At 47.2% G+C, this 24,868-nt stretch overlaps 1 protein-coding gene across 2 annotated transcripts in view; it reads left to right on the top strand.

Annotated features, from left to right (window-relative positions):
* Positions 1-24,868, top strand: part of ubn2a (ubinuclein 2a) — a 38,316-nt gene that overhangs the window by 9,744 nt on the left and 3,704 nt on the right. For both annotated transcript variants that reach the window (XM_084317891.1, XM_084317890.1), the window contains exons 9-16: positions 4,949-5,055; positions 5,678-5,788; positions 6,971-7,114; positions 8,162-8,212; positions 8,352-8,394; positions 9,084-10,532; positions 13,698-13,902; positions 18,708-18,782. In XM_084317891.1, coding sequence (XP_084174017.1) covers positions 4,949-5,055; positions 5,678-5,788; positions 6,971-7,114; positions 8,162-8,212; positions 8,352-8,394; positions 9,084-10,532; positions 13,698-13,902; positions 18,708-18,782 — 2,185 coding nt within the window. The remainder of the gene's footprint in view (positions 1-4,948; positions 5,056-5,677; positions 5,789-6,970; positions 7,115-8,161; positions 8,213-8,351; positions 8,395-9,083; positions 10,533-13,697; positions 13,903-18,707; positions 18,783-24,868) is intronic.

Raw genomic sequence — 24,868 nt, 5'->3', positions numbered from 1 at the left:
CCACCACTTCTGTGTCGTCAGCAAATTTGATGATTGTGTTGTTTCTCCGCTGAGCCACACAGTCATGTGTGTACAGGGAGTAGAGGAGGGGACTCAGAACACAGCCCTGTGGGGCCCCTATGTTGAGGGTGATGGATGAGGAGGTGCAGTTGCCTGCTCTCACCACCTGGGGTCTGCCCGTCAGGAAGTCCAAGACCCACTGGCAGAGGTCATAGTTCAAGCCCAGGTCCCTGAGCTTGGCTATGAGTTTGGAGGGGACTATGGTATTGAATGCTGAGCTGTAGTCGATGAATAGCATTCTCACATAGTTCCCCTGCCTCTTGTCCAGGTGTGATGCTGCTGTGTGCAGCACATGGGCTATGGCGTCCTCCGTGGACCTGTTGGGGCGGTATGCAAATTGCAGGGGGTCCAGGTTGATGGGGAGGGAGGAACAGATGTAGCCCTTCACTAGCTTCTCAAAGCACTTCATGGCTATGGAGGTGAGAGCTACAGGGCGGTAGTCGTTGAGGCAAGTGGGCGTAGATTTTTTGGGTACAGGGATGATGGTGGACTTCTTCAAACAGGTGGGGATGACAGCCTGTTCTAAGGACAGGTTAAATATGTCAGTGAATACCGGGGCCAGTTGGTCGGCACAGACTTTTAGGACGCGGCCGGGGATGCCGTCCGGTCCTGCTGCCTTCCTGATATTCACTTTCTTACAGGTCCTCCTCACCTCATGTTCTGTTATTCTGAACACTGAATCTCCATCAGCAGCGCCCCCCCCCCTCCATTGCAGTGGTTTGTAGGCTGGTGTTATTATTCACCGCCTCAAACCTTGCATAGAAGGTATTGAGATCATTTGCTAAGGAGATGTCACTGTTCAGCTTGAGGGAGGTGCCTTTGTAATCTGTCATCGTTCTGAGGCCCTGCCACATGCCTCTAGAGTCAGCCTGTTCAAACTGAAGTTCAACTTTGTCCCTATAACGCCGTTTTGCCTCTATTACTGCTCTCCTGACGTTGTATCTTGCCGTCTTGTGTTCATCCATGTTGCCTGTCACAAGCCCGGCGTTGTATGCTGAGGTGCGCACTTTCAGAGCCTCACGGACGGATTTATCTACCCAAGGCTTTTGATTTGGGTAAATTCTAATTGTGGTAGAGGGGATTGTTTCTTCTACCAGAGTACAGACAAAGTCAAGCACCGTTTCAGTGTATTCGTTGAGGTTGGCTGTGTTATCACGAAACACATTCCAGTCTGTGCATTCCAGCGCAGCCTGTAGTGTTTCCTCTGACGTCACAGTCCAACGATTAACCTCTCGCGATACTACCGCCGTGCGCTTGATACTCTGTTTATACTTTGGCAAAAGAAATATGGCGGCGTGGTCCGATTTGCCGAATGGACTAAGAGCCTGTGACTTGTACCCATTCTTAAATTGCGAGTATACATGGTCTAATATGTTCTCGCCTCTGGTGGGACAGGTCACATGCTGGTAGAAATTCGGCAACACCTTTTTAAGACGCGCACTGTTGAAATCGCCCAGAACCAAAATAGCAGCGTCTACGTTAGCTGTCTGTTGTTTGTTTACCTCGTCGTGTAGCTTCGAGAGTGCGGCCCCAGTGCTTGCTTGTGGTGGGATGTACACTCCGATCATGATGATGGACGTTAACTCCCTCGGGAGAAAGAAGGGTCGGCATTTGATGGTGATAAACTCCAGGTCTGGGGAGCAGTGGTTAGACAATTCCTTTGCGTTGCCTATATCGCACCACTCCTTGTTTACCATGAAAGCTATGCCGCCTCCTCTCGTCTTTAGTGATTCTTCTGCCGTTCGGTCCTTACGGAGAACGAAGAAGTGATCTGCCGGTTCTATTGCATGGTTTGGGACGTCCGGAGTCAACCAAGTCTCGGTGAAACAAAGGACGTTGCAGTCCCGAATGTCCCTCTGGAATTGGATCCGTGCTCTGATGTTGTCCAGTTTGTTTCCTATCGATTGCACATTGGCCAACAATATGCTGGGCAATGTGGTTCTGTGTCGCTTGGATCTCAATCTGTTTCGGACCCCAGCTCTTCTTCCTTGTCGTCGCGCCTTTTCCTTGCGTCGGCCGCAACAAAGGATCTCCGCTTATTTCATCATTCCTAACTTGGAATTAAGCAATAATACTAGGGATGCACCGAATGAGAAATTCTTGGCCGAAACCGATACCGAAAATAGGAAACAGTTGGCCGAAAACCGAATGCCTAAAGGCAGAAAATTAATATAAATATATATAATGTATTTCTTTTTTGTTCAGCTACCTGATTATGGCAAAAGACATGATTATGGCTAAACCTAACTTAAATAATATTAATAATCACTATTATGGGTCCATAAAACATTTATTCAGCACTTTTGAATGCATACATTAATTCCAGACTGACTGCTGAAAGATTGTACATTAATTCCAGACTGACTGCTGAAAGATTGTAATTTTTTTTTAAATATTTTTAAATATTTTTCTCTGCCTGATTTTCAATTTTTCTCCCCATCCCAATTTAGTCGTTATGCCAATTCCCCCCTCCCCTACCTGATTGTTGTGCGCATGTTCCTCCTACTGGTCGGTACAAGGGAACCCTGAAGTCCACCACATGCTTCCTCCGACACGTGCGGCGACAGCCAGTGGCTCTCTTCTCACCTGGCAGCGAGGACTCTCATTGGTGAAGCGTAACACGTGGGAGGTCACGCTACCTTCACCATTTCCTGCCTTTCGCTGAGCAGGCGCCCAGACCTGACCTGTAGGCGTCGCTGTCCACAACGCCAGATTATCACCCACGACTTCCCTCCCCCTAACTCAGCCAAACGAGTTAGTATGACGACCGGCCCAAGCCGCAGGGCAATGCTGACTCCGGGAGTCGAGACCGCAGCCTCTTGCATTGGTGACGAGCGCAATCTCCGCTACGCCACCCGACCGCCTATGAAAGATTGTACAATTTAAACATTTTCTCTTTGCATACAACAAAATGTGCATTAAAGTCAAGTGCATTTTCTTTTCTCTGTAGGATAATAACTACAACAAAGTGCATTCAGAACAAAGCCAAGGTGCTTTGAAACTGCATAAAGATCTGCATAAAGACACACACACACGAGAGAGAGAATAGCTTATAGCAGACTTAATGATGTTACTGTAGTGGCTACTGTCATAATTCACGGCGTTCTAGCCTACATGGAAGGACTGTTGTATTTACTACATCTCCCGTGACTCTTAGCGGGGGATGACGTAGCTTACGAGTGAAAGGGGAATGGAAGCTTAACTTAGTTAGCAGCTAACGTTAGTTAAAAAGGTTTTTAACCGCGACAGGCATATAGTAATGGCGAGGATATAAAGCATGTTAAAGACTCATTTGGACGTGTTGCTCGCAGAGTTTACATAGAAACAGCGCGACTCGCAAGAGGTTATCACAGGATGTAGAACGCAGGACTGAAGAGCTCACGTTACACGTTGCGCATGTAATGACTGAAGCCGTGTTTTGTAACCCTGTTCTTTGACATTCGGTGATATATTTTCGGTGCTAAAACCCTTTCGGCCGAAAGTGCCTTTTTGAACCATTTTCGACCGATAATTTCCGGTGGCCGAATATTCGGTGCATCCCTAAATAATACACTCGGAAGCCAGTGGTATGTCATGAATATTGCCACGGCTGTGATGCGCCCGCAGTCACGAGAGCTAACACCGAGTGGCGTAGGCATCACAGCCGTGGCAATATTCATGACATACCACTGGCTTCCGAGTGTATTATTGTTTTTATACAACAGGTTGCGTCTGGAAAAATATAGGATGAATACAGACAATTCTAGGGTCTTTTTATATCGATTTCAGTGAACTTGGTGTAGAAAAATAGTTCCTAAAGATGTCTTGTTGCTATGGAATTTCAAATGGAGTAGGCTATCAACAAGCTTGGCAACGCAAACAAATGACGTATTAGTCTAATTTAACGTACCCGTTAACTATAAACGAGTGGATAGATATAGAGGACGGGCCTACATCTAACGGTATTCATAAAAACAGCATTATTAGACGTGCCAATCCAACGAAAGATGAGCTGGACGCGCTGGAGAAAAGCCGCAATTAATCCTTCAACACCACCAAGTCGACGGCCTGGGCATTGAACTGGAACTGTCTGAGGTGCTGATGACTTTTTCCGACTTTCTATTGCTTTCTCCTCTATATCTATCCACTCGTTTATAGTTAACGGGTACGTTAAATCAAACGTAACGTTGTCCGCGGAGTAGGTCATGTTGACAGTTTACGTTTGATGAATAGCAGTTGAAATTTTCTACAACATTCTAAAGCCAGCGCAGTGGTATATTCATGGTGATTTAACCGTGAGTGTATCATGAATATACTCACGGTTTAGAACGCTCTCAACCAATCACAATGCGTGGTCAGACCTACCTGTTGTATAATGCTTATTTTTTTATTTTACAATGTAAAGTATGGTTTCTTAAAACCTTTTTTCTAGTCTGGGACCAAAATTAGTTTTTTTGGTCATTGTAGGGCCCAGGTTAATTTCAGTATATCCCAAACATATACGTTTTGACCCGGCAGAAGATGACTGCGAGGAGGAGATGAGTGAAAGATTGATGTTTTGAACCCTGGATGAATCTGCCGCTTCAAGTGAACCCCTGCAGACCGACATGGCGTTTTGTCTGTTGTTCACATAGCTGTTAGATTCTTAACACTTAACCTCGCCATCTCAATTGCTAATGCCTCAGGGTCTCTGTGTGGGCGGAGCAGTGCTATCAAGTGTGCCTTGTTGACTCTCTCTCTCTCTCACATTGACATTGATATTATATTATTGATATTATTATTTTGTACATGCTATATATTCAGTATGTTTGTATGCCAGTGGTGATGCTCTAAACTCAATTTCGTTGTACCAACAATGACTATAATGATTCTATTCTTCTATTCTTTCTCTCTTTCTCTCCCCCCCCAGGATGACCGTCTGCGGACCCCCCTGATGAAGCTGAAGCTGGCTGTGTGCAGCTCGATGCCCGAGCAGATCACCAGATACAACCTGGACTGCATGGCCAAGGCTGCCAAGTATGACGTGCTCTCTCTTTGGCCTCTGTTGTTGTTTGATTTGTCAAAGTCCTGCCCCCCTTAGTTAACTTTGTAGCACCGAACCACGTTAAAATACCTCAGAAAAGATTTTTTCTCTTGTTGGGATAAATGATATCTGACATTGTCTATAGTCTGGCCTTAACTGGACCAATACAAGGTGAAAGAGGCTGTTGAGTTTCTTTGAAGCTGAGGGATATTGTCTTGTTTAGAGAACCCCTTGTTGATTAGAGTATAGAAGTTGTCTCCATTGTGACTCATCCTCTGCTCAGCAAGTTGACTGTTTGAGTGAAGTATCTACAAGCCAATCGATTGCTACACTTGCATTGCGTTGTGTGTGTCCCCCCCCCCACCTCTATAACAGAACTCTTTGGACAACCTACACTACTAGCTCACTTTCCCTCCATCACCCTGAAACCAGCCAAGCCACTGAAAAAGCATTATTAGTTACATGTCAAAATGATTTAATATTATTATTATATTATTAAAATCAACCTGGTCTTTTGAGTCTGTTGAAGGCTGTCTGCTGATTCGGTCGCTCTGGTGAAGGGATTAGGAGCTCCAGAGTGCTGGTTAAAGGAGTGTGTGTGTGTGTGTCCTCCAGGCAACAGTCTGGGGAGGGAGAGAAGAATGGATCAGAGGAGGAGGACGAGGAGAAGCCAGGGAAGCGAGTGATGGGCCCACGGAAGAAGTTTGTCTGGGACGACAAGCTCAGGTGAGGAGGACTATTCATGGTGGAGGAGTCATGGTGGAGGAGGAGGAGGAGGAGTCATAAAGGAGGAGGAGTCATGGTGGAGCAGTGGCGTTTTGAGTCTGGCTCAGTGCCTTTTGTTGTGTCGTCTTGTCACCTCTGTCTCTCTCCCATCTCACCTCTGTCTCTCTCCCATCTCACCCCTGTCTCCCATCTCACCTCTGTCTCTCTCCCATCTCACCCCTGTCTCCTATCTCACCTCTGTCTCTCATCTCACGTCACCTCTGTCTCTCTCTCATCTCACGTCACCTCTGTCTCTCTCATCTCACGTCACCTCTGTCTCTCTCTCATCTCACGTCACCTCTGTCTCATCTCATGTCACCTCTGTCTCTCTCTCATCTCACGCTTCACTGTTTGCAATCTGGTAAAACCCACAGGCCCAAATGGAAGAGTATCTAAATCTTTGGACTTATCAGAGATGTGTTCTTTTTTAAATTTTTTTATTATCTTTTTCCCCCTTCTTTTTTCCGTTTTTCTCCCCTCCCAGTGTTAGTCGTTATGCCAATTCCCAATCCCCTTCCTGGTCGTTGCGCACTCTACCCCCTACCGTCGGTCTGGGAGGGCGGAGACTATCGCATGCTTCCTGCGACACATGTGTACCCAGCCCACCACTTCTTTTCACCTGGCAGCGCGGACTCTCACTGGGAGAGTGTATCCTTCCCTCGCTGTGCAGGCGCCCCGACCGAACTGTAAGAGTCGCTGTTTACAACGACCCGGACTCACCCACCGGCTTCCCTCCCGCTGACTCTGCCAATTGAGCCAGTATGATGGCCGGCCAAGCCGTCATACTGGCCAGACACTGATACCAGTGTCTCTCGCGTTGGTGACGAGCGCTTAGTCCGCTGCGCCCACCCAGCCGCCCTGAGATGTGTTCTTTTTGACGAGAAGCACCTCTGTGACCGGCTCACTCTGCCCCTAGTGGCAGCTCACATGCATTGCACTTTGTAAGACCAGTTCAATTTATGCGAGAATGCTTTGCATGTCCTCGTTCACTTTTTGACACACAGCTTTTCCCGTTCATTTCGAATGAAGATCCACGTTTTTCCTGCCTTTCCCACTAATTCCTGCATTATCTACCAATTTATTTATTGATGTATTTATTTTTAACATTGCAGATCTGAAACATCATTGTGTGTGTGTGTGTAGGAACCTGCTGTGCAGCCTGGTGCACGTGAAGCTGAGTTGTTATGAGCTGCAGAATCAGTGCGCTCTGTCTGTGGAGGACTACCTCAAGACCTTCATGGAGAACGAGGTCAAACCGCTGTGGCCCAAGGGCTGGATGCAGACCAGGTGTGTGTGCTATCTTTGTGAGGACTAAAAGGTATTTCCTGCCATCGCCCTTGACCAAGGTACTGGCATTACAGCTGGAGTTGGTCTCCTAAATAGTTAGGATGGGTCACATGCAGAGGACGGATTTCCTCGAGGGGATGAATAAAAACAACTTCTTCCAAGAGCAATTCAATTACACACACAAGGGAACAACTCTCATGAGGACACTTTTGAGAGCCCAAATAAGAGACCATTTCAGGGTTATGGTGTGTGTGTGTGTGTATGTTATTATACTTCTATCTTTGTGAGGAGCAAAAATTGCTTCCAAGACCAGTCTAATTACAGGAAAAATCTACTAAAACCTTGTGAGGAGACCTTTGGAGCCCAAACAAGAGACGAGTTCAGAGTTCTGGTGGTTGGGGATTAGAGTTCTGGTGTAGCCAGGCATCTGCTGGTTGGGGATTAGTTATGGTACATTAGGGAATGACTGCAAGAAATACAATTTGTGTGTGCGTGCATAAGATAAGATATTCCTTTATTGATCCCCTTGGGGAAATTCGGTATCATAGCAGCATGGGGGAGGGGAGGTACAGGTCGTAGAAGACATACAGGTACAGGTCACAGAATTATAGTACAGTGGAGAAGTAAACATTTAAAATAGAATAAAAAGGCAGTGTAAACAATATACAATATAATTAACTCTGCACATGCGCATTATGGGCAACAAGGTGCGAGATGAGGGTATGTATACCCTCAGTTATTTTGCCCTACAATAAATATAGTTAAAATATATAATTTAATGTAAATCGAATCAAATATATAATCAAAAAAATAATAATGCTAAATATATGCAATATATAATCTAATAATCCAATAGTCTAAATCTAATCTAATAAAAAAAAATGCTAAATATATGCTCTGAAGTATAAAGCATGGGTGGTTGACTCATTACAGGAAGACATTAGTCATCATCACTATCCAGGATCACATTTGTGTATTTGTGTGTGTGTGTGTGTGTGTGTGAAGCTCACTATGACTCATCATTCTGTGCGTGTCCTCCTCTGTCAGGATGCTGTTTAAAGAGAGCCGTGCCGTACACAGTCACCTCACTGGAAACCTGTGAGTGTTCACTCTCTGCCTCTTCACTCACTCTGATTACTTCTTCTTGTAATTGTATGATTATTATTATGATTGTTATTATTTTTGGTAACCGCAAACGGTAAAATGCTAATGCTAGGCTAAAATCTTTTGTACTCAGAGTGAAGCGGAGAATGGTGTCGGGTCCCAAGGCTAAAGCCAAGGTGAGTGATGATGTCACGGTCTTCTCCCTGCTGTCCTCTCCTCCTCCTCCCTTACCCTCGAAACAGGACGTGGAACGCATGCTTGAGTGACAACCGCTTCACTCCACCCGTGTTGATGGGCTCTGTTGTCCACACTAGACCCGCCCTGCGTGGAGCTCCGTGTTGATAGGCTCTGTTGTCCACACTAGACCCGCCCTGCGTGGAGCTCCGTGTTGATAGGCTCTGTTGTCCACACTAGACCCGCCCTGCGTGGAGCTCCCCGTGTGGCATTCAGGCTATTCTCTGCACTGGACGTGAACTCTATACAAATACACTGGGAGGTTCAGTCGCAGCAGCTCCAAAATGCACTCAAACACCCTGGACTTAGTGTATTTGCTCTGGTACCAACATCCTGTGCTTACCTCACGCTTGGTGTATTTGCTCTGGTACCAACTGTCATGCTCTGTTTCAGGGGTTCTAGTCCTAATCCACTGACACCATGTTGAGGCAGCCCAGTGTTTATCCACTCCCCACTAGGCCCCGTCTCCGCTGAGGGCAATATTGCCTCAAAATGTATCCCTGTCTTTACTTCATGTTATGTTTATTCCAAGGATAGAATGAATTTTTGTGTCTCTTAGAGAAAACTTTAATGTAAAAAAAAAAAGTTTAAAACATGATTTGTTTTCCACTGACTCACCCGATGAATCCAGGAGGGCACGACGTGGATCCACAGGCCCCTGGCGACCAACCCGTCCCTGTCCGGCTCCGTGCCGGCCCTGGCTGCCAGCCGACGCCCCCCTCCCTCCTCCCCCTCAGAACCCATCTGTCTGTCGGACTCCCTGGACGAGGACCTGACGCCTCCGTCTCTGGACTCCATCTCTCACGCCCTGGCCCTGCTCAGCAGCGCCTCCAAGGGCCTGTGCTCCTCCGACAGCCCCCTCTCCCCTCCGCCCCTCCACATGCCCACCTCCTCCCCTCCCTCCGTCACGCCCCACTACCCCTCGGCCAACCCGCTCTCACTCGTCGCCTCCTCCGCCTCGCTACATTCCCTGCCCAAGATGGAGACCGCCCCGCTGGTGTCGGCCGTGTTCGTTGGCCACTTGCCGATGATGACGACGACGACGCCGTCCTCCTCTTCTACCTCCTCTCCCTCCACCTCCTCCGTGGCTCGCCTGCAGGGAGGAGCGGCTTACGGCTCCATCAAAGCGTCCGGCCCCATGGGCCAGAATCAAAGTCGGGGACATGTTACCATGGCGACGGCCACTCACAGGCTGAGCTCGGCCATGGGGGGGGTCGGCGGCAAGCTCCACCCGCAGCCCTCGCCGTCGCCTCCTAAACAGCGCCCCCCTCCCACGGCCTCCCCTCTCCTGCCCCCCCACCAGAAGGGCTTCACTTCCCCCGCGGGGTTGCTGGGCAAGCAGGGGATGGTGGCCACCATGGGAGCCAAGGGCGGCGCCAAAGCCGGCAACGCCAGCAGCAACGGCGGAGCCATGATGAGCGGCATCCCGCCCTCCTCCGCCTCCCCCGCTCAGTCCCGCTCCACCTCCGCCCCCAACTGCCACGCCGCGCTGCAGTCCTTCTGCGGCCACTCCCCGGCGGCGGCCGCCTCCTCCCCTTCCCCCGCCTCCCAGGGCAAACACGCCGGCCCCCATCATCACCACCAACACCACCAGCCCAACTTCATCACCCCCATGCAGGCCACCCTCACCAAGTCCTCCCATAGCAGCAACTCCTCCCCCATCATCAAGCTCACTCCGCGGCCGCCGGCCCCCACCCCGCCGCCCTCCTCGTCCCCCTCCCCCTCCTCCTCTCCCTCCCACCCGCTCTCCCTCCCCCAGATGATCCCCAGCCAACAGTACTCCCCCAAAGGCTTCCGGCCCTCCTTCGGGGTCCCCGGGCAGTTGAAGCAGTACAGCTTCGCCGGGGGCCAGAAGGCTCAGTCCGTCAGCAGCAGTAATAACAGTGGTAGCTCCAACAGCGTCATAGGAATCATGTCGTCCGACAAGAGCCCCTCCCCTTCTTCTTCTGTGGTCACAACCAATCACGGGCAGAGACAGAGGGCTGCTGGGGGCGGTGCGGGCCAGGGTTCCAAGACCGGAGGCAGTCGGACGTCTTCCGGAAGCTTGACCACACCCTCGGTGACCTCGCACCTCGCTCAGGTGAGTCGGCCATTATCACATGAAACCAGGTAGAGTGTCGGGATGTTTTTTTTGAGTTGCACTGTGTGTTACAATCCAGAATGAATGGACAAGCAAACTGGACACTGCTTCTCTGTCCCTCTGTCCCTCTACTCCCTCACCTCCTCCTCTACTCCATCACCTCCTCCTCTACTCCCTCCCTCTCTCCCTCACCTCCTCCTCCTCTACTCCCCCTCTCCCTCACTTCCTTTTCTTCTACTATCTCACCCCATCCTCTACTCCCACCCTCTCTCCCTCACCTCCTCTACTCCCTCCCTCTGTTCCTCTTCTACTCTCTCCCTCCCTCACCTCCTCTTCTCCCACCCTCTCTCCTCCACTTCCTCCTATACTCCCTCCCTCTCTCCCTCACCTCCTCTACTCCCTCCCTCTCTCCCTCACCTCCTCTACTCCCTCACCTCCTCTACTCCCTCACCTCCTCTACTCCCTCACCTCCTCTACTCCCTCACCTCCTCTACTCCCTCACCTCCTCTACTCCCTCACTCTCTCCCTCACCTCCTCTACTCCCTCACCACCTCTACTCCCTCACCTCCTCTACTCCCTCACTCTCTCCCTCACCTCCTCTACTCCCTCACCTCCTCTACTCCCTCACCTCCTCTACTCCCTCCCTCTCTCCCTCACCTCCTCCTCTACTCCCTCACCTCCTCCTCTACTCTCTCACTCCCTCACCTCCTCGTCTACTCACTCTCTCCCTCACCTCCTCCTCTACTCTCTCCCTCACTTCCTCCTCCTCTACTCGCTCTCTCCATCACCTCCTCCTCTACTCTCTCCCTCACCTCCTCCTCTACTCTCTCACTCCCTCACCTCCTCCTCTACTCACTCTCTCCCTCACCTCCTCCTCTACTCTCTCACTCCCTCACCTCCTCCTCTACTCGCTCTCTCCCTCACCTCCTCCTCTACTCTCTCACTCCCTCACCTCCTCCTCTACTCACTCTCTCCCTCACCTCCTCCTCTACTCGCTCTCTCCATCACCTCCTCCTCTACTCTCTCCCTCACCTCCTCCTCTACTCGCTCTCTCCCTCACCTCCTCCTCTACTCTCTCACTCCCTCACCTCCTCCTCTACTCACTCTCTCCCTCACCTCCTCCTCTACTCTCTCACTCCCTCACCTCCTCCTCTACTTGCTCTCTCCCTCACCTCCTCCTCTACTCGCTCTCTCCCTCACCTCCTCCTCTACTCTCTCACTCCCTCACCTCCTCCTCTACTCTCTCACTCCCTCACCTCCTCCTCTACTCTCTCACTCCCTCACCTCCTCCTCTACTCTCTCACTCCCTCACCTCCTCCTCTACTCACTCTCTCCCTCACCTCCTCCTCTACTCTCTCACTCCCTCACCTCCTCCTCTACTCACTCTCTCCCTCACCTCCTCCTCTACTCGCTCTCTCCATCACCTCCTCCTCTACTCTCTCCCTCACCTCCTCCTCTACTCGCTCTCTCCCTCACCTCCTCCTCTACTCTCTCTCTCCCTCACCTCCTCCTCTACTCTCTCACTCCCTCACCTCCTCCTCTACTCGCTCTCTCCCTCACCTCCTCCTCTACTCTCTCACTCCCTCACCTCCTCCTCTACTCACTCTCTCCCTCACCTCCTCCTCTACTCTCTCACTCCCTCACCTCCTCCTCTACTCGCTCTCTCCCTCACCTCCTCCTCTACTCTCTCACTCCCTCACCTCCTCCTCTACTCACTCTCTCCCTCACCTCCTCCTCTACTCGCTCTCTCCCTCACCTCCTCCTCTACTCTCTCTCTCCCTCACCTCCTCCTCTACTCTCTCCCTCACCTCCACCTCCTCCTCTACTCTCTCACTCCCTCACCTCCTCCTCTACTCACTCACTCCCTCACCTCCTCCTCTACTCTCTCACTCCCTCACCTCCTCCTCTACTCACTCTCTCCCTCACCTCCTCCTCTACTCTCTCCCTCACCTCCACCTCCTCCTCTACTCTCTCCCTCACCTCCTCCTCTACTCACTCACTCCCTCACCTCCTCCTCTACTCCCTCACTCCCTCACCTCCTCCTCTACTCACTCACCTCCTCCTCTACTCACTCACTCCATCACCTCCTCCTCTACTCCCTCACCTCCACCTCCTCCTACTCGCTCTCTCCCTCACCTCCTCCTCTACTCCCTCACCTCCACCTCCTCCTCTACTCCCTCACCTCCACCTCCTCCTCTACTCACTCACTCCATCACCTCCTCCTCTACTCCCTCACCTCCACCTCCTCCTCTACTCGCTCTCTCCCTCACCTCCTCCTCTACTCCCTCACCTCCACCTCCTCCTCTACTCACTCACTCCATCACCTCCTCCTCTACTCCCTCACCTCCACCTCCTCCTCTACTCACTCACTCCCTCACCTCCTCCTCTACTCACTCACCTCCTCTACTCACTCACTCCATCACCTCCTCCTCTACTCCCTCACCTCCTCCTCTACTCTCTCCCTCACCTCCTCCTCTACTCTCCCTCACCTCCTCCTCTACTCTCTCCCTCACCTCCTCCTCTACTCTCTCCCTCACCTCCTCATCTACTCTCTCCCTCACCTCCTCCTCCTCTACTCTCTCCCTCACCTCCTCCTCTACTCTCTCCCTCACCTCCTCCTCTACTCTCTCCCTCACCTCCTCCTCCACTCACTCCCTCACCTCCTCCTCTACTCGCTCTCTCCCTCACCTCCTCCTCTACTCGCTCTCTCCCTCACCTCCTCCTCTACTCGCTCTCTCCCTCACCTCCTCCTCTACTCGCTCTCTCCCTCACCTCCTCCTCTACTTGCTCTCTCCCTCACCTCCTCCTCTACTCGCTCTCTCCCTCACCTCCTCCTCTACTCGCTCTCTCCCTCACCTCCTCCTCTACTCGCTCTCTCCCTCACCTCCTCCTCTACTCGCTCTCTCCCTCACCTCCTCCTCTACTTGCTCTCTCCCTCACCTCCTCCTCTACTCGCTCTCTCCCTCACCTCCTCCTCTACTCGCTCTCTCCCTCACCTCCTCCTCTACTCGCTCTCTCCCTCACCTCCTCCTCTACTTGCTCTCTCCCTCACCTCCTCCTCTACTCGCTCTCTCCCTCACCTCCTCCTCTACTTGCTCTCTCCCTCACCTCCTCCTCTACTTGCTCTCTCCCTCACCTCCTCCTCTACTTGCTCCCTCTCTCCAGGTGTCGGCAGCAGGCAGTGCCCTCCTCGACAGTTCCCTTCTCCCGCTGGGCTTTGGGATGTTGGGGGGCCTGGTGCCCGTTTCACTGCCCTTCCAGTTCCCCTCGCTGCTCAACTTCACCTCTACCGGAGTGCCAGGGGTCAGTGGCATGGGCACATTGCCCGGTGCCAACTCAGGATATTCCCTAGCACAGAATGACTTAATGGGTGAGTCGAGGATGGCAGTGGAATCTTCCCTTAACCCTTTCACTACCACACTACAGAAGGTTAACCCTTTCACTGCGACAATACAGAAGGTTTCACTGCCACACGACAAAGGGTTAACCCTTTCAAAACCACACTACATAAGCTTAACCGTCCATACTTAACCGTCTGTGGTGTGGTAGTGAAAGGTTACCTGTCTGTAGTGTGGTAGTGAAAGGTTAACCTTCTGTGTGGTAGTGAAAGGGTTAAGGGAGCTAATGGCTTTAGTCAAGGACACAAGCTGTTTCTACACCAATGTGTTGTAGATATGCAGCATTTAAAGTTGAACATTTTGAATCCAAGGATAATGGTTCTCAAACTCCTGCGGAATTCCCCAGAAATGTTGCCAAAATTTATATTTTCTTCCCCCTCTAAAGTAAAGCCAGTGTAAGTAGATATTTTATTTTATTGTTGCTCCAGGTCACTAATATTTTCACTAGGGATTTAACCCTTTCACTGCCACACGACAGGAGGTTAACCCTTTACTGTTACACAACCGACGGTCGCCGGCTGTTGTGTGGCAGTGAAAGGGTTAACCTTCTGTGAATTGTCGCAGTGAATGGTTTAACTGTTTTGGTAGTGCGGCAGTGAAAGGGTTAATGACTGGCATGAACCCCTTTTTTAAATGACTACTAGTATGAAAGTAGAAACATTCCAATACAAACATTATCCAGCCCTCCCCAGTTGTATTCGTGTTAAGTACGTCCAGATGAACATTGATTGACATAGCTATGTACATGAACTGCTACCAATGAACACACCGACGTTTAACCCTTTCACTACCACACTACAGAAGGTTAACCTTTCACTACCACACTACAGACGGTTAACCCTTTCACTACCACACTACAGAAGGTTAACCTTTCACTACCACACTACAGAAGGTTAACCCTTTCACTACCACACTACAGAAGGTTAACCTTTCACTACCACACTACAGAAGGTTAACCCTTTCACTACCACACTACAGAAGGTTAACCTTTCACTACCACACTACAGACTGTTTTTTTTTTATTATCTTTTCCCCCCCCTCCTTTTTTCCGATTTTTTTCTCCCATCCCACTGTTAGTCGTTATGCCAATTCCCAACCCCCAAGTGGTTGTTGCGCACTCCCCCCTACTGTTGGTCCGGGAGGCCGGAGACTGTCGCATGCTTTCCTCCGACACATGTGCAGCCAGCCGGCAGCCAGCCTGGCAGTGCAGATTCTCACTGGGAGAGTGTAACGTGTGGAAGGTCACACTACCTCCCTCCAGATCCTACCCTCGCTGTGCAGGCGCCCCGACCGAACTGTAGGGGTCGCTGTCCACAACGCCCAGGACCCACCCATCAGCTTTCCCACCCCTAACACTGCCAATTGTGTTAGTATGAACGACCAGCCAAGCTGATGGCAACGCCGAGAGCTGGATTTGAACCCAGCGTCTCCAGCGTTGATGGCGAGCGCCTTGCCCACTACACCACCTAGCCGCCCTACTACAGACTGTTAACCGTCTGTATTGTCGCAGTGAAAAGGGTTAACCCTTTGGTAGTGTGGTGGTGAAAGAGTTAATTCTAACAACTAGAGGACACACATGAATCGGAGTGTTCCTGAGATAAAGACGTTGGCTAATTAATCGGAGAAAGGAAAGAGGCATAGTTGACTTGACCTATCTCAAGCCTCGCCCTCTTTTCTTGATCCTCCAATCACAATTCTTGCTCTTCCCTCGGGGGAAAAAAAACAAAGTCAAACAAGGAAAAGGGGGCAAGGCTTGAGATGTGTCAATTTAGGCGGTAAAATCTAGCAGGTCTCCCCATGTGGCCAGCTGTCTTAAACATGGAAGGTATAGTTTCATTCCATCAATTAGATTGTTATCCCCCCCCCCCCGCCCCAATGCCAACTGTAGATTCCTTCTCTCTTTCCTGAGTTTGTAGGCAGGCTGACAGGGTGACTTGATTAGGGGAGACATAGGAGAGAGAGCAGGCTCTGGCTGGATAGGTTGGGGCCCTTTTTAAAACTCATAGTGTGTGTGTTTGCATTAATGTCTGTGTGGTCTTAAAACGTCTTGCAATAACCTCTCTATATCAGGCTTAAGCCTTGTGTGGTGTTCACGTTTTAGTTACTCACCCAAAGTCTGATGGACCCACAACATTATTGGGATTTTAAAACGATGAACCCATAACAATTACTGTAAAAATACTTAACAGACGTTATCTCAATTGCAAGCAATATAGACAGCATATATAATATTTGCCACTTACCTCCGCTAGCCTCAGGCAGGCAGAAAAGTGGCAATTTTTTTACTATTTTTCTTTAGTGGTTGCAAGATTTCATATTCCATTATTCCAGCATAGAGGTATGAGCTGGAAAACACTGCGGTTCCATAGCCTTAACACATTCCCTGCCACGCTTCTAGCCCATCTTATACCACTCTCTGCCAGTGCTGTAACCCTATGGAGTCGCTCACCTTCTTTGCAGGGATATAACTTTTTAAATTGTATTGCTAAATTGACATTACTATGGCCCATTCAACATTAATTATCTATCGTTCAGCATGTGGGAACGTTATACTTCATACATTCATACGAAAATACCGTCTAAAATATAAATATGGTTTTTTTTCGTTTTCTGCAGTAATTCCTAGAACGCTAGTTATAGGCCTAAACGCATAATATAGATTATCGATTGCAGTTTATTCGTGATACACGCTATATTAAAAAATCCAACTGAATACGATCCTAAACGTTATGACTCATCATGCGCGGATGAACGGGGGGGGGGGGGGGGTCGTTTATAAGTCCGTGATCGTCAGTAAATGCTTTATGTAGTATGGGTTGATTTATTGATCAGTTGGTTTGTAAACTACTTACAATCGCCTTGAAAATGACGTCAGCGTCCTCTTACCGTTGGCCGCTGAGACTGGAGCAAAAAGATCCCACTTATTTGACTGCGATCGAGTCGATCCATTACCGGTTTGTATAATAATAACAGCCCAAATCATGTCGATTATTGAGTTATGGCAGCGATCCATATACACGTGTGTGTCTTGAGTCAATATGCGAGTGCCGGACGCATTTCCCAGACGCACCGAGATCGACTCGTCCATTTCCGGTTTGGTAACTCGCCGATCATCCACCAGGCGGCAGTATTGAAGCGTTGCAGAGTTGTGCATGCTCCCACTGCATCAGACCAGGCTCCGTGAGGGAATTATGAATAACATGGCGAAAAAATGAAATATGATCTCAATAACGTTGTACGCCGTGGAATGGCAGAATTAGCATGAACTTGAAACGCGTCGTAAGCCGTTTCCGGCGCTGGATGTGTTAAGTACAGGTTCACATTTCTTTGTTTGAATCTGTTCAGAAACTCATGTTCGCTCGTCAACTTTCACCTACGTCCTATATTCGCACCCCCCACGTGGGGTATCGTTGGAAGCGGACACTCGTTGGCTACAACGCTGACCAATCATTTTCGCCATCAGCTGTGATTGGTCAGTTCTCGAGCGTATACTGTCCGATGTGGTCATTTGATGCGTGGCCTGTAAAAAGATGCTTGTCTGACATATCGTCATGTAACTCGAGAACCAAGGCACGGAATTGGTCGAGTGAGGTGCCGTTCGAGCGGCGGCAAATAGATGTTTCCAAAGGTATATTATACAGGGTTCGCACAAGGTCCTTGAAGTGCTTGATTTCTTAAAAAAAAGAGGCCTGGAATTCCTTGAAAACACCAAAAAAAATTAACACGGTGCTTAAAAAGCCATTGAAATTCAAATCAACCATTCGCATTGAATGTTTTGTTCATCCATGATCAAATTGTTCTGAATCAAGAAATATATTTTTTTGTTCTGTTTTAATCAAATCTGACGAGTCACTGTCTCGCGCGCTCCAACTGCTTTTCCTCATTTATTCGTGTGTGATGCTCTAGCTCGCTCTAGCTGGCAAGCAGGCCAAGAAGATGCTTAAAAAAACAGCATTTAAAAGTGAATTGTATCCTTCGAGCGACATCCGTGAAAATGAAAAAGTAGTACTTTGAAAAGTACTTAAAAGTCATTGAATTTCATTTTGCAATGTCTGTGGGAACCCTGCCTACTGAAGTGTAACGGCCTCTCTACCTCCTCCAAACTGTGCCTCCTCACTATGACCACCCTCATGTCCTCTCTCTTCTCCATCTCTCTCTCTCTCATTTGTTCCTTCTATATTCTCTGCCTGTGTTTTGTTATCTCAACCCTTTTGTACTTCTAAACCTCTGACTCTTCACTCTCATTCCTTTCAAGTTTCTTTATTAGTTGTCATACAAAAATACAGAATACTTTTATATGAAATGCTTTTTCCTGTTCTGCTCCTGAGTGTGCTAGATAAAAATAAAATAGATAAGTAAAGAATAGAAGTCAAAAGTACGTAACGAGTGTAAACAAAAGTGTTCAATATACAATACAATACAGAGTAGAATTTTTTTTAACTGAGTTACAATGCAATATAAAGTACAATGCAGAAATGGGATGAGGTACAACTTAGGGTAAGGTGCAACGAGGTATGAGTTGTAGTGCAAATCTCTTTACCAATAAATATAAAGTGTCTAAAGTTGGTAAAGTGGGTGCTACAGTGAGTGTGTGTGTGTGTGCTGTGAGTGTATTTGATGGTTTGTTACATAGTGTTATTGTCATTGAGCATCCTGATGGCCTGGGGATAGAAGCTCCTTCTCTCTCCTTTTATGTCGTCCATCTCTTTTTCAACATCCTCGTTTTGTTATCTCGCCTCCCTCTCATCTCTCCATCCCTTCCTCCATCTCTCCTCAGATCTGTACAAGAGTCTCCAGTCAGGGGCGCAGAGTGGCCTACCTCCTCACTTGCAGGCGCAGCTTTCTTTCTCAGGTAATTTTCTCCTCCTCCTCCCCCCTTTCTCTCTCCATCCATTTTGTTGTTGTTAATAGAGATGGGTCATAAAACAATTAACAATTCAATAATAATAATCATTTGTGGGGATCAAAGTTGACTTTTTTGTAATGTGATAAAAAATAATTGCATGTTATCGATCATTTTATTGGATGGAACCATTTAGACTGAAAAGCTATTTTAGATTTCAGCCACTAGAAGGCAGTATTGTGCCATTTACTTGAGCCTGGAGCCTGTTCTTGCCTGGCCTCTGCATGCTTTGTTGTCATTCTTTATTTGCTCAGTATCTAATCTGGCTGCAACGTAGCCCTGTAGCAAACTTCAAGAGAATTTAATGAAACTCTTGTCCATGTGTGGGATATGTGGACCACAATGAAATGTTCACAAAGCCGCCTAAATTTGTGTGCATTTGTTTGTCCTAATACAAGTGAGGATGTCGGACCTAGCTAGCTAATCAAATTAGCCTAGCATGATGAGTGTAAGTTCCATGGCAGAGTGCCAGACGCTGCAGTCATCTATTCTAGCCTTTGTGAACATAAGAACACACAGAATATTCGGTTATTTGTTCAGATCACCCGCCAACTAACCAACCACGAAAAAGTGAACTTGTGCACATCCCTAGTTGTCAAGTCTCATCCATGACTCTGCTTCTCTGCTGTGGTTTGTTCCCTACTTGACTGCTTGCTTCAGTGTTACTGGGTGGTTGTCTCGGCCTGTGTGGTTCCTTCTCTGACTCTGCGCTTTGCATAATAGAAGTAGGGCTGGGCGATAAAACAATAACGATAATTATCGCGATATATTATCGATTGATAAAAAAAAAAAAATCAATACATTTTTATTTATTTTTTTGTGACCTGCAACAGGGCAGTTTTAAACCCAGAGACAGTAGACAGACTTGTCTTTCTTGCCTGCAACTTAAAGTAATTGCTTTGCTTGTCCAAATGACAATACTGACCAAATTGAGATTTATTTTTCTCGTCCATTTATTTTGTTTGCTTTCTAATTTGAAATACAGTTTGAAACCGTCTGTACACATCAGGCTATGTGTGATAGCAGAGCTAGTCTCCAGTCACGAGTCACGGTGCACATGTGCGGTGGTTTGTCCACCAAAAAAGCGCCAAAAGATAGAAAATAAACTAGCAGAGCCAGAACTATTCAACTCCCCTGGAGCCACAGCCTGTTTACTTTCGCTTTCAAACCAGCTGCAGCCTGAGAACTGGAGTGTGAGGGGATGTTAACACTAAAGATGGCGGCAACGACAAAGAATTGCTGCAAAATAAACATACATCTGTTGTTAAAAAAATATATATATATATATATATATAATAAAATAAAAATGTACATTTAAATTTTTTTAATTTTCTTTTTATACTTATAACAATATAGATAATTATCGAGTGATATGATAACATTATCATATCGTTATTGTGATATCATTTTTGGCCATATCGCCCAGCCCTAAATAGAAGCACGCCTTTTATCTCGGTCATATACAAGTAAGCTAGCAACCACTGCGGTCCCTGTCGTCTGCTGTCAACACCACCATTACTCCCAGGTGTCAGGCTCCTCATTCACTTCCATTCATGTTGAGGACCAAGTTGAAATATAATACTTCTGAATTATAACTATAAATTATTATTCAGCAATATTGTTCTGTGGAATATATTTTTCTGAGTCAAAGGTATTTGCTTTTTTTTAGCTAATGTATAGGAACTATTTCTCACTTGAGGTGTAGTTTGACCAACTGTCAACTTTTCACAGAAAGGTTAGAATCTTTCCATGGTAACCATGGTAACCACTCCTCAACTTTCTATGCAAGGCAAAGATACACAGTGCATTCAAACCTACAACCAGTTGACCGGATCTGCTTTTATTTTTCAAAGGTAATAAATCTACATAGACTCAAAATGCCATAACAAACACGTTCCTTTGACTCAGAATAGTCTGCTTTATTTAAATCTTTGTTTATACTTCAGAAGCATGCTATTTATAGTAGGTCCCCAAAACGATGGAAGTGAACGAGGAGCCCGACACCTGGGAGGAATGATGGTGTTGACGGCAGATGCCGGGGACAGCAGTGGTCGCTAGTTTCTTGTAGATTACTTTAGGTGGAGGTGAAACTGCTGCACTTTAGGCTGGACAAGATATGCCTCCTAAAGTGTCTAAACGGAAGTACAGGCAATAGGCGTACCAGTTCCGGTCAGCCCAGATCTGTTTATAGTACAGACATCTTTTTCTTTGGCCGGTATCCTCAACTGGTTTCGTCTGCGTAACAGTACTCGTCTGTTCCATTTTTGGGTATTGTGAGGCTAACCTCGTTCTCAGTTTTATCTCCGTGCGTGAGGCTGGACGAAGCGGCGATAACGAGGTTGTTTCTGGGGGGGGGGGATGCATTTTCATGAACACTGTGTTGTGATTGATTCGTTCGGAGGCAGCTTCCAGGGGAAGTACATACACCGGAAATTCTACCCCATAGACACTTTCGGCAGTAGTTCTTTACCAGGCTTTATCTCACGGAGATAAAACTGGGAACGAGGTTACTGCACTTTGACAAGTTTCACTAAAGTGAAATATCCCTTGTCGGTTGTCGTGGAATAGGATCTCTTGACCACCCTCATGTCCTCTCTCTTGTGTTTCCATAGCTCCCTCTAGGGGAGAGAAGGAGGAGTTGTTGACATCACAGGTGTCTGCCTCTGGGTAGAATGTATTGTATACACACTCTGATCTCTTGTCATAGTGCTGGGTGTGTTTCCATAGCTCCCTCTAGGGGAGAAAAGGAGTATTGTATACACCAATCTAATCTTTGGTGTTGTTGATGACTCCTGTGTTTTCAGACGGTCCTGTCTCCTATAGTCTGAGAAACAGGAGAACATTTTAGTTGAGTTAGTATTTGGTTCTCTGATAGCTAGTCTGCACCACTGCTAATGTTGAAAGAACGGCATGCTGCGATACCTTTCTTAATTATTTGTGAAATTCATTTAAACTGCATTTTGATTAACAACAGTTTTTATTTTTTGTGATAATGAAGATTTATTTGCCCCCAATTTGAAATAGTCACAAATTGCCTCTATGACATTCATGCATGTAGCATCAGTGATGTTTAAATTCTACAGTCGGTATGGCTATGATTCATGCATGTACAGGCATTAAAGCGTTCCGTCTTGAGACGGATATCCCTCCATTTGATTCGGAGTCGTGACGGATTTTAACCTGAGCCAATCGGAGGCGTCAAATATCATGAAAAGGGCCTTTTTTTTTTTTCTACCGCGGCCGCGCCAAGCAGTCATTGGCGAGCATAATGTCACGGTGCTATGAAAAAATCTGTCGGCAATGAATGAATTTACTGCGTAGCTGCCTGTGTGAAAAAAAGATTTGCGCGTGAAGTGAATCTGGGCCACGCTATATACTTGGAAGTTGTAGTCTATCGTGCGATTAAATACCGTACTTTTCGGACTATAAGCCACAGCTTTTTTCCCCAACGGTGCGGCTTATATGTGGACAACCCGAAAATCGAAATATTGCTTTTTTTACTGCATTGAAATGTTATTTATCTGTTCCCTTATTTGCTAAACTTAATACAACTTGTAAATGAGTTAATGTTATTTGTCCGACAGTATTGTGTCCCAATGGGTGGGAACTTAAAGCTCAATATAAGAACGGCCATGCACCACCACTCACAGAATCGAGAAAGAGCAATCAATCTGTCAATCATTTCCTTGTCCGGGCCGGGTGAGGTTTCCCGCGTTGAGTCAAATTAAGCCGCAGGCTCCACTCCTTACATATGGTAATTAAACATTAAAACACATGCGGCTTATAGTCCAGTGCGGCTTATATATGTACACATCATTCAATTTAGCTGCTGCAGCTTATAGTCAGGTGCGGCTTATAGTGCGAAAAGTACGGTACCATGTCTGCGTAGAGTCCACATCCAACACCAAATCCCAGAATTCCTTGCGAACAATCGAATCGAAACTGAATGTGGCCAGTTCTGTGCAGCAGCATCGCCAAAGAACTTCCTTTCAATAAATTTAAGCCGCTAATTTTGCTCTGCAAGAAGAACGGAGCGGATATCAGTCCATCTTATGACAACCACGTCCGATGTGGAGAGATGATAGAGACCATAGCCGATTAAATTAAGTCTGATCTGGCAGTGATGATTGACGGGGACACGGACACTTCTAACGTTCAGCCATGCATTAGGTGAGTCGCCCACTATTAGGACGTGAAATACTGTCTACTTAAATTTCCCTCCGGGGATCAATAAAGTATCAACCAATCTATCTATCTAATAATGAGACAATATGCAAATAAGATAATACTAATAATTGTCACGGTTCCCCGTATGAAAGTGGCTCGTTTTGCATAGTATTGCATTCCTCTTCTATAAACAATCAAAGTCCTACCGTAAGAGCCTCATACGGGTCAATTAAACCTTTTTGATTAGTCTTTCCTTCGAGCTAAGTTGAACTGAACATTTCACTGTCAAAAGCGCAAACTTAAACAAGGTTGCGTCGCAACACGGTTTTCGAAATAAAGGTCACATATACAAATACCTCTCAATTCTTATAAAAAAAAAAGTCCCGGATATACATAAAACATTAATTGGCATAGATCTCTATAAACGGCTATACATTTCTCATTTAGGGGCAAGTGTGCCCCTAGTGAAAAAGCTTAGTGTACAGCCCTGCTAATGTACAGTCTCTCCTCCCCATCATATGTATAATCTCTGTTAGGATCTATGGGTAACAGTACTGTATATTTGCATATCGTATATGTCACAAATGTAACATTACTATATACCTGTAGTATGTCATGTATGTCACTATGAATTGAAAATGGGGGACCCTGATGTAAACGAGACTAACGTCTTTCTCTGGTCTGCATCCCCTTAACAATTATGTGTATTGAGCTGTACTGTATTGTACCCATTCTGCAATCTGTTAAATATTGATTGATTGTTATTAACAGATTGCAGAATGGGTACTAGGGGTGCAACGATATATCGGTCGGGTATCGGTATCGGCCGATAAGTGCCTTGTTGACTGCTATCGGCCTATCGGCCGATAAGCTCAAATGTGCCGATAGCAGTCGCCGATAAATACCCATCAATTTGTGTAGCGTCAAAAGGCAAAAAAAAAAAGTTCACTCGCGACCTACCTGCACAACGCCCGCCGTCCCCCACACACACACACAAGCTACTGCATCAAAGTAACTACTTATGATTAACAAGGCATTCGTTTTGTGGCATTAACGTTATATAGTTAGTGTTACACGGACAATAACATCAGCATATTATTATTACCCATAGCAGCAAGGCATTACTCCGAGTCCGTTCATTAGCTACCGGGAGATGCAAGACTAACGTTACTGGTGAAAATGTGATTTGCGTTGGAATACTCCTTTGCCAACTTGCTGTACTTTGCTTGCAGGTCTGCAGCCATTATTGCTGCATTATGAATAGCCCCAACTTTAGCCAAGGTAACGTTATGGCTAAACCTTTAACAATAGTTAACGCTAGCTTTCGGTTAGCTGTTCAATGCTATTAATAACACAACTCCCCGTCAACACCCTCTCTCGGGAAGATGGCATTTAAGAAAGTATCTGCTGTTAAATGACACAAACATTCGTTTTGTGGCATTAACGTTATATAGTTAGTGTTACACGTTCAATAACGAGCATATTATTTACCCGAAGATAGCAGTAAACAAGGCATTACTCCGTTAGTCCGTTCATAGCTCGGTTCCATTCCGTTGCTCATTCCGTACCCAACTACACATTCTGAAATCTGTTAATAAAGTTTTCAACCAGACAAATGTATAGAAAGGCTTTGTTTTATTATAACATTTGTTGCAGTAAAATCATTGTCTCATTTAGTCATGCTGTGGAGCGCCGGTCGGCGGGCCGGGCAGCTAACGTAGCTACGTTAAGTGTGTTCTGCTCTCGCAAACAGAACAATGGCGGCATGCCCGAAAGTAGAAAAATGAATAAACGCTTGCCGATTGGTGGTAAGGACAGCAGGAGGTGGGTGCTAGCGGTGTGGCGTAATTGGCCGAATCGACTGTCAA

The sequence above is a fragment of the Notolepis coatsorum genome, assembly GCF_963971535.1.
Source record: "Notolepis coatsorum genome assembly, chromosome: 7".
NCBI classification, from domain to species: Eukaryota; Metazoa; Chordata; class Actinopteri; order Aulopiformes; family Paralepididae; genus Notolepis; species Notolepis coatsorum.
Note: the sequence above shows the minus strand (reverse complement) of the source record. Positions and strands in the feature narration are given on the sequence as shown.